The sequence below is a fragment of the Malania oleifera genome, chromosome 1, assembly GCF_029873635.1.
Source record: "Malania oleifera isolate guangnan ecotype guangnan chromosome 1, ASM2987363v1, whole genome shotgun sequence".
Lineage (NCBI taxonomy): Eukaryota > Viridiplantae > Streptophyta > Magnoliopsida > Santalales > Ximeniaceae > Malania > Malania oleifera.
This window is the reverse complement of record NC_080417.1, coordinates 59,655,372-59,670,179: the sequence shown is the minus strand read 5'-3', so window position 1 is coordinate 59,670,179 and position 14,808 is coordinate 59,655,372. Positions and strand designations below refer to the sequence as shown.

Sequence of the window (14,808 nt, the reverse complement as noted above, 5' to 3'; positions counted from 1 at the left end):
GTAAAGTCCACGAGCCTCGCATCCTGGGCCAATTGTCTTTCTTGTCTTGATGTCTTCAGATCCCGAATAACCACAAAATCAGAAAAGATAGAACAATTTAGTAACACTGCAAGCTTAACTGACATGAGATTGAAAGGAGATTTAAAAATATATAAAGCATAATAAAGAGACATGGAAGGAGTAGGATTTATTGTTCCTATCCCCTTAACAACAATAGTGGACCCATTAGCAAGGGTAACTTGAGGTAGATTATTAGGATAGTAGAAGTTAGAAAATAAGTTGGTTGCACCTATTATATGATCAGTGGCAGCAGAATTGATAACCCTAGGACTAGCGGGGAAGAAACCAGATGACACACATACTATAGGATTACCTTTCTGGGCAAAAGACGCAATGTAATAAGATGCTTGTTGAGATGATTGATACTGTAGGAGCCTTGAATACTCCTCCTCTGATATAGTCATAGTATGTGGTTTACTCAAACAAGTTTCTAACGAGGGAACCATACTTCTGGGATTTGCAAACTCCATCCCAACACTCACATGCTCAGACCAATGATCACAAGGTTAATTGATGGAACAATTGGAATAACCATGAACAAGTCATAAATAAATCAGTACGAGGCTGTCACAGCACCCAGAAACTTAGAAGCAACCTCCAGCAAGCAAGACACAGCCATGGAACAATTGGAGACGTGAATCATCGAAACTACAATGGACAAATCACCAACAAACTTATATCACACTGCCACAGCCTCACAAAAAACAGCTTATGAGCACTACCACTGCTCCTAGAGAGTCCCTAATGACTGTTGCTAACACCAAACAACAACTAACGAATTACCATGAGTGCATGGTCACAATGAAGATTGGATCTTTGAGCAAGACACAAGCCCAGCAGCTTGATTGTTTGGTATATGGAAGAAATTAGAACATTGATTCAAAAGACACAGCAACTCTCACTGTTTCAGACACAATAAACTCAATAAGCATTGATAAACAGCTTTGTGAAGCATCAAACAACCATTCCTTGGTGCCGCACATGAGCAATTAGAAAAGGTGAGATGCTTGGACTAAAAACATCATGAAAAACTCCATGAACATGTTAATAGAGAGATTGGATCACTGCTGGATGATTTCAGGTCAAAAACATGCCTGAAAGTAGCTTCACATGCTGAGGGTGTGTGGGACACTTCCTGGAGATGGGATTTCAGTGGGGGGCAGGTCTGCAGTGTCTGTGGATGGCTATGGTGTTGTTTTTGCAAAATCTATAGTAGTTTTTGTGTTCTTGAAAGCGCAGTGTCGCCCAGGAAATTTTCAGCCACTGGTCTGACTTTCGGCTGCTATTGGCTGTTTTCTAGGGCTATAGTGTTGCTGAAAATTCTTCTATGATGGTAGACATGCAGCGGATTTTGGGTTTTAGGCTTCGGTTTTGATGGTGGTGGTAAAATTAGGGTTTATGTTTCAGAATCATGCTCTAATACCATGTTGAATAATTGGGTAAAATGGAAGACCTAGCCTCAATGATAGGTCTCTCCCTCTTTTTATAATATATGTCAAGTACAATGTTAATGACCATAATACCCTTACTAACTCACACTTATTACTAACAAAACTCAAACACATAATAATAATGCTAAATAACTAAATAACCATTAACAATTAGTATATGTTAGTGTTATGTTAGTGTGAGTTAGGTAATTTTGGTCATAATAATGCTAAATGACTAAATAACCAATTAACAATTAGTATATGTTAGTGTTATGTTAGTGTGAGTTAGGTAATTTTGGTCATTGGTATGTACTTGACAGGTATTACAAATAGAGGGAGAGACCTATCATTGTGATTAGGTCTTCCATTTTACTCAATAATTGAACATGGTATCAGAGCAAAATCTGATCTAAACCTTATTTGCATAACCGCTGCTAAACCAAACCCTAAACATCATAATCTCACGCAAACCTGCTGCTGTAGAAGGATCTTCAGCATCACCAAAGTCTAGGAGCAGGTTCAGGAGTCGCTAAAAAAAGCTGCAGAAAAATCCTGGCTGCTGCTTTCCTCTTAAAAAAATTGAGAAATGCTTCATATTTGCAAAACCAACCACATAGCGAGCCACAGAACCTGCTGATCTGCCAGCCTGCAAAAAATTTCACTGCCAGAGGAGCCTCCACATGCCACCATGTATTGGCCGAAATCCGGCAGTGCGAACCTCATGCGCTGACTTGAGCATTTTGAGCAGCCTTTTTGCTCCAATTTCCTCCAAAATGTCTTGAATCCTCCCTTCCCCTACACCATAATACCAAGTTGTTTGTCATTTTTTTTGGTCCAAAGATATCACCTTTTTTAGTTGCTGATGTGCCATATTCCAGGAATGATTTTTTGTAATGCCCAAAGCTGTTGGTCAATGTTTATTGAGTTCATTGAGGCCTGAAGCAGTGGTATAGCTGTGTTCATGATTTGTTTTTATCTTGTTCATCGTGTGCCCGTAGTTTGCTTTGGTTGCAAATGTTGTGTGTTGGGAATTTGGGATGGAGTCCATGAATTCCAGTAGGATGTTGTTCGCTGTGTGATGCAGGGGCAGCATCAAGGTTCTGCAGCCATGGAGAAATTAGAAGAGAAGAAGGGGAAGGGAGGAGATACCAGGCAGAAAACTCACGTTCACTTCAATTGAAATTCATCAACAACTGCCTACATCATGGCTTTCACACACTATTTATAAGAAAGCCTCTAAACATATGAAATTACTCACATACCCCTAAAACTACATCACATTACAAACATATCCCTAGGATACACAATTACTACAAACAAGCCCCCGACATAAATAATCCTAATACAAGCAACTACACACATATACTTAAACAACTAAATAACTAAGCACATTTGGGTTTTAGACCCAATAAACCATTCACCTTATTTTTGACATAGGCCTCCTAATTGGGTCGAAATGATCCATCCAAATAGCCGCTTCTTGTCCTACGTCAATTCCCTCCTTTAGGAAAGAACTCAACTCCGTCGAGTTGGGGAAAGCACCAAGGAGTCCATCACCATGAATAGAGTCATCTCGTTTCATAAGAAAGGAACCAAGAGTATGCTTCAACTTGGTGAGTGGAAGAATTTGTGATGGCATCAACTTATACTTCTTATTTTTCAATGGAGAGAATAATAATTCTCATATCCATCATGTTTCACCTTCCTATCAAATAATCATGGCTGGCCCAAAAGAATGCGTCAATTTTTGAGAGGAAGGATATTACATTGCATTGTCTCCATAATGGAACCAATCTTGAAGGTAAGTAAGCAGTGATCATGGACCTTCAAGTTGGTATTATTCACCCAATAAATTTCTTATGGTTCGGATGAGGCTCAACTTCCAAATTTAACTTCTTCACAGCTTCTTCAGAAACTACATTTGTGTTACTACCAGGATCAATAACCAACGTACAAGGTTGTTTTTGGCATATCACTTGAGTTTGAAAGATGTTGGTCCACCTCCAATCCTCTGTCTCTTTAACCTAGTGGGAAGAGAGCATGTGTCGAAGCACTAAACAGGTTCTCAAATTGCCATCATCATCTAAGTCACTTGGAATTTCTGTTTCAGCTTCAACTACTTGAGTATCATCATCATCTTCTTCTTCCTTTTCTGCAACAGCCATGAATTGGTTAGGACATTGTGCATCTCAATGTCAAAAACCTTGACATTTAAAGCACTTGAGTGATGGTTGGCTCTTAGAAGTTGTTCCATAATGCTCAGGAGTCTTCCAAGAGGTATTAGTATGAACACCTTTACCCAATTGCTCAACTGTCTTTCTCTCGTACCACTCCACTAGTACTCTTCTCAAACCTAATGGCTGATGTAGCACTAGGAGGATTGCGTTGCATGTCCTCCTCAATCTGGGTGGCAACCTGTGTTGCGTCCCCAACTGTGATGAGACAACACACAGCAAGTTTGGAGGCAAATAGCTGGCTTCAACCCATTTCTGTACAAAGCTATTATAACATCCTCTTTCCATTCATTATCGGCAGGACTAGCCAAATGATAGAATCTACTACTGTACTCCATCTGTCTTTTCTTCTTGCTTCAAATCAAGGAGCTGGAGATGAACACGTTGCTGCTAATTGGGAGGCACGAATTGCTCCTGCAGGGCTTGCTTTATCTCATCCCATGTTGTAATCTCACCAAATCTCTATCTTCTAAAGATTTCTCTTTGTTTAATCCACCAAATTCGAGTGGTTCCCTTCAATTTTGATTCAGCAAAGTACAACTTTCTAGCCTCATTCATGTCAAGCCATCGAAAATAGTACTCCAAAGAATGCACCCAGTCATCAAATTCATACTCAAAAGCATGAGGGACAGCATCTATTTCATCATCTTGTTTGGTAGGAAATTCCGTGGGCCTTTTACCTAAGACTGCAACTTCGATTGTTAGCCTATTCAAAGCACCGGTAATAGTCTCCAAAGCATTTTCCATATTTTGTACCCTACTGGATAACAATTCCACCTTTGCAGACAATTCAACATTGGTCACCATGATGCACTTATATGAAGCAAATCACAAACTTCACTTTCAATTATTTAGGAATAATCTTCAAGTCACCTTTAATCCTGAGTATCATGCAAAAATGAAACAAATTCACTAGAAAAACTCACAAATAGCAGCAATAAAACCTGACTTTTAATGCTGGCAGTGACAATTTATAGGGTTTCGTGCCAAATTATCGTGCTTTCTTACACAATTTCAAGTTAGGAACCAAATATGGTGCTGCAAATCAAAATATCATGAGAAAACACCAATTTCTCACGGCTGCAAACCAATTTCTCGCGATTCTGGGAGCAGGAAGGAAGTCCGGCAGAATCCTACTCACAGTCGGCGCATGAGTCTCTGGCGGCGACCTTCCGGCAATGATTTTTTTGGGTGAGTGGTAGATCGAAGGGTGGTGAGTCAAATGGTGGTGGTGGTGTGTCAATAAAAACTCCTGCAATGGTGGATTTTGAAGGGGGCAGTGGCTGGAGAACTTCAGGTGGCGCGTGGGGCTTCACAGCTGGTCGGTTGGTGATGAAATTTTGAGGGGAAAAGTTTTTTTTGGGGGGGGGTGGGGGTTGGTTCTGTTTTTGGTGGTATGGGTGTTATTGCAGGATGGTGGCTGGAAAGTGGTGTTTGAAGCAATGGGGATATGGCTGGAATTTTATCAAAAGTTCTGAAACTGCAGAACTGCTTTCGGTTTTCTTTTTTTTTTTTTTGTTTTTAACTGAAATTTCAGAAAGGAAATGATGAGACAAGAGAGTAACAGAGAAGAAGAGATTAATGGAGAGATTGGAAGATGAAGAAGAAGAAGAAAAGAAGAAGAAGATGGAAGAAGCAGAGATTAATTGCTGGACAGAGACTGCTGCAAGTAGAGGAAACAGCAACAGAATTTAGAAATCAGAGAATTGAGAGAATTATGGGAGAGAATTAAGAGAAGAAGAAGAAGAAGAAGAAGAAGAAGAAGAAGATGAGAAGAAGAAGAGAAACATACAAGAAGAAGAGGGCAGACTGCTGCGGGCAAGCAGGGAATTATGGACAGAACAGGAGATCAGAAACAGAGAAGAAAGAAGAAGAAAAGGAAGAAGAGGAAGTGAAGAGGAGAAGAGTGAGGGAGAATGGGTGGACTGAAATGGAGGAATGGAGATCGTGGTTAGGCTCTAATACCAAATGATGCAGGGGCCGCATCAAGGTTCTGCAGCCATGGAGAAATTAGAAGAGAAGAAGGAAGGGAGGAGAGAAGGGATACCAGGGAGAAAACTCACGTTCACTTCAATTCAAATTCATCAACTACTGCCTACATCATGGCTTTCACACACTATTTATAAGAAAGCCTCTAAACATATGAAAAAACACATACCCCTAAAACTACATTACATTACATACATACTCCTGAATGCACAATTACTACAAACAAGCCCCCAACGTAATTAATCCTAATACAAGCCACTACGCACATATACTCAAACAACTAAACAACTAAAAATATTTGGGTTTCGGACCCAATAAACCATTCACCCTATTCTTTGACATAGGCCTCCTAATTGTGTCGAAATGATCCATCCAAATAGATGCTTCTCGTCCTACATCACTCTGCATTTTTGATTTGCTACAATATTGAGGGTATGTGTGTTTTGGGATGGAGTTCAAATACCGAAAGTATGGTTCCCCTGTCAAGCACTTGTTTGAGTGAACAGCGTACAATGACAATCTCAGAGGGGGAATATTCAAGGTCTTTGCAGTGTCAGGCATCCCAACAAGCATCTCATAAAATTGCATCATTTGCTTAGAAGAGTCATCCTAGAGTCTGTATGTCATTTGGTATCTCTCCCATTAGTCCTTGGGTCATTGACTCTGCTGCCACTAACCATATGACATGCGTATCCAAATTCTTTTTTGCCCCCCAATGTTCTAAAAATCAACCTCAAGTTACTCACTGATGGTCCACAACTACAACTGAAGGAATAGGATCAATAAATCCTACTCCCGTCATATCTCTTTGTTCTGTTTTATATATTCCTAAATCTCCTTTCAATCTCATGTTAGTAAACTTACGAAGTCACTAAATTGTTTTGTTACTTCTTTCTTGGTTTTGTGGGTATTTAGGATTTGAAGATGAGGAAGACAATTGGCACAGGACATGAGGCTTGTGGACTTTACTACTTTCGAGTCACTCTCTCCTCTTATTGCCTACACATCTGCTACTACACTTCAAATCCATTGTCACCTTGGTCATCCGTCCTTGGACAAGTTGAAACAGTTAGTTCCTACTTTGAGTTCTGTGTCTAATCTTAAGTGTGAGTCTTGTCAGTTGGAAAAATATCAGTAAATAGGCATTTAGTCCATTTTTATGTTTGGGGTCCTACTCGTGTCCCATCAAAGTTGGGGTTTAGATATTTTGTCACTTTTGTTTATGACTACTATAGGATGACGTGGTTGTATTTAACAAAAGATCATTTTGTAACATCTTTTGTGCCTTTTGTTCTCAAATTAGGACTCATTCCGATATACTAGTTAGGGTACCTCGTAGTGATAATGTTGTAAGCAATTTTCGGAATCTGAATTTGGAAGTTATGGTTCAGTTTCTCCTATCTTATTCTTCCTCTCATCTCTCTTTCCTTCGTTCATTCAGCATCATTTAGCATTCCTAACCTTCTGCCCAGATGTAGAGTCAAGGTGATCAAGACATTTAAGCACCACATCAGCTGCTGAAACGAAGATTCTGATAAAAGAATGAGGTCATCTGTAAAGAGCAGTTGGGTGAGAGGTGGCCACCTCTTGAAATCTTTAGTGGTTTTTAACTTGGGTACTCATGGATGATGCAAGCTAATTTTTCCATGCCTAGGAAACTATAAGTAACAACTGTAACATATTGATTCCATGAAACAACCAACTTGATGGTTCTAACTTCACACGTGATGATCTCCACCCATCTGGCAGGGTACACAACCTTTATCAGAACTTGTCCTATTAAAAACTTTCTCTGGATCCATTTTCCTTCCAACAAAGCGAACCCTGCCTTGTTTTTCATAAATGCAGCACTTCTTGGACCACTGGAATATTATCCATTGTAGGAGCAGGAATGAAACTTTACTATGATCAGGTGGCACGACATACTTCATAAAGGGGCATTTTCTGATTGACAATCATTGTGATAATTTTGTAGGCAATATTACAGACTGATGGGCCTCAAATGCTTCACAAATCTTTCAACTTTTGGAGTAAGTGTAATGAGGGTGTTATTCAAACCATGGGGATAGAGGCTGTTCCCTAGGCTTCTTTGACCATTCTCACAAAACCTCTAGTAAAAGGCAGATTGGTAACCTGTCTTTGAACTTTCCCAAGCTCATCACTGTTCCATTGATTTCTAAGTTGCTGAACTCCAGGTGGAAGTTGAAATGGAGCTACTGGGAGAAATCTTCTCTGCTATCAGAGTACAACTGCTGGAAGAATTGAATAGGCCCTTCTTCTATGTTGAGAGAAATCCGTAACCCAAACTCCATCATCATTCTGGAGAGCATTAACATAATTCCTTCTTATGATCAAAGTTGTAGTATGGAAGAAGCTCATGTTGGAATCACCATCCTTAATCCATTTTGTTCTAGCTTTTTCAAACCAGAGAAGCTCCTCTTGGGAAAGAGTCTTATTCTAGTGAGAGTGTGGACTCAGTTTTCTCAAGAATGGAGTGGAATGATGACACAAACCTCTGTCCATTCCTTAGATTCTGATTTGGAGTACAATTCCTTACCACCTTCCTATATATGCTGTCCTTTATCTGGATGTCCTCCTGATTTTTGACTTGGAGTTCAGTTTCCTTTTTTCCTTCATGAAACTCATCCTATCATGACTGCTTGATTTTCTTGGTGGGCTTGGTGATCTGTCTCTTTTATTAGAAAGGGCTCTTAACTCTACTCCCTACAGGGACATCTCTTTTTTTGATTGGACAAGAGATGGAGTAAATGCAAGGGCAGAACTCTGATGTGAGACTGGAATAGGATAACAGAAATGCAAGAAACACAAGTTATATTCAGGTGATCATGAAGATCGATACCAAGATTTCTTCAAGGGGAGCTTAACAGCACAATTGCTCCCCCCTGGCCCTGGGGGGGTGGGGGGGAGGGGGGAGAGTGCGTTGGTGTTGAGGAAGAAGAAACTGAGATACTGGTAGAATTGAATTGAATTTGTGTCTGGTTTGTGGAAGCTCCTGAGCTTTTATTTGATCTTTTACTGGGTTTGTCTAAAAATCTATTTTGTTATTTTACAGAGTGCTTTATTTCTTTTGGTTTCATAGGGGCACTACCATGTAGCCTTAAATGGGTATTACAAGTTTCTGGTCCTGGTCATTCAGAATTTCTTTTATGACTTAACATAAAACATTGGCAAAAAAAAAAAAAAACATTGGATTGATGCTGGGTTTACATTCTCTGGTAGTGCAGTTTGGAAAGTGAACTCTTGCAGATATTGGGACATTGAATTTTTGTTTATCTTAGAGAAGATTTTGTGGCAATGATTGCTTCTGTATCAAGGAATTCTAAGTTTTAAGTTTGCATTCTTCAGTGGCATGAGAATAGACCAAGTTAGAAACACTTATTAGGGAAGCTTTTCAATTGTCTTCACACTCTTGACACATTTAGACTCCTTGGTAGGTGAAGCACAGTATTTTATTGTTGTTTTTATTTAAATCTTATGGGCCATTATCTGGTACAGTGTTAAACCTCCTGCACTGTCAAGTGCAAGCGTGCAGTTTTGAGTCCTTTTTACCCCCTTTCTAGCAAAGTTGTTTGAATCTTGTGAGTAGCTGGTTCATGCAAAAAAATGTTAGTCGCTTTCCCATCATATAACATCTAAACACTTTTTTCGTTTCAATATGATATACGCTTTGAGAGATGATACTATCTCTTTGAATGTGAAAATCATATGAGCAGTACCTCTGTAAACATGATATGAGTAGAGGTTTTATAGAAAAATGTAACTCTTCATAGGCTAAAAAGCCTCCATGTTTCTGTAAAGTGTTAATATATCCCACTGATTAAACCTCCACTATATTTTATCTAGGCCACTTGTAGTCAATTACTTGATTGTCATGTGTTTTTAATGTATTGCTCAAGGTCCCAGGATTTCTAAACTGTTTTTGCTCAGTAAGAATTGTGGTCATCATGTAGATGTTGGGGCATGGTAGGGGTCCTGGCAGCATTTCTTGGGATGAATAATTTTTCTTCTGTCATAATTTTGGCTGCATATCATGTGTAAATAGGAACATGTATTGTTTTAAGGTCCCAATGATTTCTGAACTGTTGTAAACAGTGAAGAATTCAGATCCTGATGGCCAAAAGGAGGTGGGTAGGTCTAGTTCATTTGGATGTATCATTTTCTTAACTTGAAAGAATCATTCTCACTGCTCTCTTGTATATGTGACCACTACAGAGAAACATTTTCCTTGAAAATTTCTTTGATAAATTATTTGGTTCTCATATTGAATTATTGATCGTTGGGCATGACAGTTGAAACTAGTTATGTGGTTTTGCTTATGTAGTCATTTTTCTATTGCAGTTTGTCAATTTTACAAAGATCATGTCTGAGAACAGGGAAGCGTCAAAGAAAGAAGCAGCTTTTGCACTTGCTGCCCTCATGGAAATTCCATTCCAATATAGAGCCACCCTAAGCCTTCAGCACAACACCAGGTGCTTTAATTTTTATTTCTGGTCTCAATTTCATTCTAGAGATTATTAAACCCTGAAACCTTCTAGCTATGCAGTAGAGATTTAGCCAGTGGTCCACATAGAAGGCCACTTCCTCCTCCTCGTGAAGTGCTTGATCACGATAATGCAGTAAGATCATTTCCACATACGACAAGTTTGGAATCAGCTGAGCAAACAGTCCCAATAGAAATGGTAGTTTTCTCCCCCACCTTCAAACCCTGTTTAAAAATTGATGCATGGTTTTGAGAGTTTTACTGCTTGCATTTTTTTGTCAAGGTATGCCCTATTTGCTTGACAAATTCAAAGAATATGGCTTTTGGGTGCGGTCATACGGTAAGGATTCCAAACAAGTTATTTTGTTCAGTAGGCATAAAATATAATATGCTATATGAAAGGGTGATTTTGAACTCAAATCAAGGAATATGATTTTGCTTCCAGCTACATGTCTATATCATGTTTTTAGCCCAGTACTGCCTTATTTTTGGATTTTGCTTTGGCTATTTTGTTTTGGGTTGGAATTGTCACCTTGCCTGGTGGGTGGTTTTGGGGGTGGGGGTGAGGAAGGTGTTTGAAGAAATACTCGTTGGACATTAAAAACAATATACGTCAGTAGTAGGCATCAGAAAACAATTTCCAAGTTTTCCTGCATTTGCTCATCCTCCCAGATCAAAGAATAAAAGATGGCTTATTTTGAATGTCACGTTGACTTGATGTGGCTGTTTAATTCCAATTACTTTGAACACTGAAGAGGGTCAGTTTCATCAATAACATTTGAAAATTATTGGGTGCTTGTACATCTTCCTCCCCTCTTGCCAGCAAAATTCCGAACTAGGCAAGTGGCTGTGCTTTGGTTCGGGGCCTGGTAAGGTTTAGGGCAAACACTAGGCTGCCGTGCTTGTCAAACTAAGTTTATTTTGATGAATGCACCACTTCTAAAAGAAAATAATATAAAGAAACAATTTGCAAGCATATCATGCAATAAATAACCCATAAGAGACTAATAGATGCCTCATTCTCATAAGAAACTAAGGGTCTGTTTTGTTGTGGAATATTTTTCTTGTTTTTAAATTTTAATTCTTGAAAGAATTATAAAGACTTTGAAAAACTAATATGAATTTTTTTTTTTCAAAAAGTGAATAACCCATTTTTGGGCGTGCAAATATTTTGAATCTACAGTATTGATGTGTATAATGTAGACAATTTTTTTTTTTAAAAGAAACATTAAGTGATATTTTGATGAAAAGTGTGTAAACAATTAATCGGCCTTCTTCATCTTAGAAGCTCAGAGAAGGCACTGGCCTTGCCTGCTAGCATGGGGAACTCTGCCCTAAATGGAATGAAGTATGAAGTCTAGATTGCTGCATAACAGAACAAATTTGAAATGCAATGGTTTCATTTACATGCATCATTGGTTGTCCGCTCAAAGCCCTTACCAAATTATGGCAGCACTTAGTTAGCCTTCAATGTAGTGAGATTCTGTTTGCTAACATGCTTGCTCTTTTCTTTGCAAGACTTGCGAGAGTTGTTCTATGACCATCTCATTATGCCCATTGTGCCGGGACCCCATACAAACACGCCTGCGATTGTACACGTAACGGGAAATTGTCCCTCAAGCATTTGAAAGTTTGCTGGCTTCCAGGGTGAATAAAATCACTTGGTAATCGTATATTGTATGGTGCTCTTGTACAAACTCATCTGTCGCACCCTCGGATGATTAGCTGGAGGGATTTTGAGGTTGACTCAGCAAAATTGACTTGGCTTTATTAGTTTGAATTGTGTTAAAGTTACCAGCTCACCCTTCTGTAATAAAACTCAGCAAATCCAAGTGTACCTGAGTGTCATCTTCCCAAACTGAATTCAGGACTGCCTCATTGTTGATTGTCTTCTACTACAACTTCAAGACCCATTTTCAGGTTGTACAAAATAATTTTTATTTTTCATAAAATTATAAAATAATTAATTTTTATTTTTATTTATATAAAATAAATCAATCACAATAAATAGTTTTAACACTATTTGATTGTGAAAATAGTTTTATTTTCTTTTTCCTTTTCTTTTTCTTCAGTAACAACTTTTTATTATTTTTATAGATTTCTATCTTTTACTTCACTTCTGGGAACATGATATTTAAACATAACTTTTTTATTTTACTGCAAAAAAACATTGCTAATAAGAGAAGAAAATATAAAAGGCGGAATGAAACATCTCCCCAAGAACTTGGGAACAAACAAGAAAAAAACAGCCATAGCCTAGAGAAGGAAAAAAATCAAGAAGCTAGCACATTCAATCTCTTTGAATCTCCTGCAAACTATTTCCACTAAAATACCCAAATCTGATGCACCATAGCGATGCTAACTACTGAATTTTATCCCAAATTAGCTCACATTATTTTTTTTCCCGAGAATATCTGTACATTACGTCTCATCAATATCCTCCATAAAGCTGCAAATAAACCACTCTCCCAAGGCTGCCAAGCCTTCTACCAAAACTAATAAAAGAAATGACTAATAAATCTTCCACAGATGTGGGGGCAAACCTGAAACCAGCCTCTTACAATACCAAACAACTAATTTCAAATCCGCGAAGAAAAATCAGTGTAGAAGGAAATGAGAAACTATCTCAAAAATCTTGAAATTGAGCACACGAAGTTGGGAAGAAAGAGCCTTTCGAGCTCTTAATTGGTGAATTAATGTGTAAAGCTTTTCTTAAATCCATAATTCCAAATACAAGTTCCAAAATCCATCATCTCAAATATTAACATATATAATTTCTAAAAAATTGAAAAACAAGTGGTCTTTTTTGCAATTATTTTGAAAACATGGAAATAAAAAATAAATAATTGTTTTATACATATAAACACACTTTACTTTCTACCTTTTTTTTTTTTTTTTTAATACAAATCTTGAAAAACCAAAAAATAAGATAAAATTTTTATAATTCCTTGAAAAACTGAAAAATAGAAGACAGAAAAATGTTTTCCACAAAAAAAAAAACATATATTGCATAATGGACCAAAAAAATGTCCTCCACCTTGTTGGATCACCCCACTGAAAAGAAAGCATCACCAAAGTCAACATTGCTAGCAGAGTTCTAAAATTGACCATCTACTCATCTTTAACTTAAAATAACCAACAAAAAAAATTCAACAAATTATTTACCTTGAATCCCAATCAACATACAAACACATATACAACTCAGCAAAACACAAAGAACAACACTGTAAACTCAACACTTGAATGGATCCAACTCTCTACTGAGTTTGTATCATCATATTAAGACGCAATCTTTAAATTGGTGCCAGCCAATTCAGACGGCCAAGACCTGCAAAAGGATTATTAATATTAGCCTGTTGCCCCACACACAGTGAATTCAGCTTCAGTCCATAAGATGAAGGATGCATCCTTAAATTAACCAATTTGACTATTCATATTCTACTCGTAACTGCATCAATTCATGGCCAAAGTTGAGAAGATGTCCTTTTCCTTTGGGGAACTGAAGCCCAAATACCAATTCAATACCCAACTATTTCTGATGAAGAAATTGGCATGACCACAAGAAAATTATCTAACAGCTGTCATCCTAGGCCAAAAAAATATCCCCAGTTCCATCTCACATCTTCCCATGAAAATAGTCTTTGGCAATTTCATGTTTTCCAAGATACTCTACTTTGCCTATCAATTTGTAGGACACAGAGCTTATTAAAATGCTTTAACATGTATTTTGGATTTTCATTCATTATATAATCAAAACTTCTGTCCATTTCAGATACAGGAAAAAATGATTTGGGTAAAATATCACGAACCTTCATAAACCAAACCTTCTAAAAGTTCCATCGATCTAATTGTAGCCTTGCTTCATTCATATCTTTTTGTGCTTTCTTCCTCCGGTAAAATATTGGACAATCACGACTGGAAAAATCAATGCATCAGTTATCACAAAGTATCTGAAAATCATTTATTTTTTTAAAAAAATTAAAATTTGAAGTGTAATGAGCACAAATAAAATCACTCATTCCAAGGGCTCACAACAAATTCATCTCTCTAAAATTACAAAGAAAGCATTAGGGGGTCTTGTCATTATTCCTTGTGATGAAATCCAACTTTGAAACTCACATTCTCCTCAAAATATTGAGCACTTCCAACATATATAGAATGGATAAAGGGAAATTAAAAAAACAAAGAATCCATATAATGAGGAAACAGTGATACCTTGTGCAGAGCACATCCTGATGAAGAGAGCCTTGGCACTCCTGGCATTGCGTCCACAGCCTCCCAAAAAGCATCTCTAACTCAGCAACTGAAAACCATTCCATTTTTAACTTTTTAATTTAATAATTGCTAAGGGCCCATTTAGTTGTGAAAAATATTTTTCATTTTTAGAATTACAAAAATTTCAGCTTATTTTTTAAGTTTACCAAGATATTTAGTAAAAAGGTAGAAAATAAAGAGTTTTGGTTGTGCAAAATCAGTTTTTTTAATTTTTAATTTTTTTTAACTTCTAAACTTTAAAATAACTACAAAAAATTTTAATTTATATAAGGTAATATTCAGGATCATGGATTTTGGGTTTGGATTTGTGAAGATTTGA

The 14,808-nt window shown here is 37.5% G+C and overlaps 2 protein-coding genes across 5 annotated transcripts in view; one reads left to right on the top strand and one right to left on the bottom strand.

The window, feature by feature from the left end:
- LOC131150790 (E3 ubiquitin-protein ligase RGLG3) overlaps positions 1-12,208 on the top strand; it is a 44,457-nt gene extending 32,249 nt beyond the window's left edge. For 2 of the 4 annotated variants that reach the window (XM_058101755.1, XM_058101771.1), the window contains exons 9-12: positions 10,073-10,203; positions 10,278-10,413; positions 10,498-10,554; positions 11,733-12,208. In XM_058101755.1, coding sequence (XP_057957738.1) covers positions 10,073-10,203; positions 10,278-10,413; positions 10,498-10,554; positions 11,733-11,816 — 408 coding nt within the window. In that variant the 3' untranslated portion in view covers positions 11,817-12,208. The remainder of the gene's footprint in view (positions 1-10,072; positions 10,204-10,277; positions 10,414-10,497; positions 10,555-11,732) is intronic. The other 2 variants (XM_058101763.1, XM_058101779.1) reach the window with 1 other exon arrangement.
- Positions 12,209-13,309: 1,101 nt separating this feature from the next.
- Positions 13,310-14,808, bottom strand: part of LOC131150783 (DNA polymerase delta catalytic subunit) — a 136,719-nt gene continuing 135,220 nt past the window's right edge. The window contains exons 29-31 of the mRNA XM_058101742.1: positions 14,430-14,517; positions 14,024-14,129; positions 13,310-13,542 (exon numbers count right to left, since the gene is read on the bottom strand). Of these exons, the coding sequence (XP_057957725.1) occupies positions 14,042-14,129; positions 14,430-14,517 (176 nt within the window). The 3' untranslated portion in view covers positions 13,310-13,542; positions 14,024-14,041. The remainder of the gene's footprint in view (positions 13,543-14,023; positions 14,130-14,429; positions 14,518-14,808) is intronic.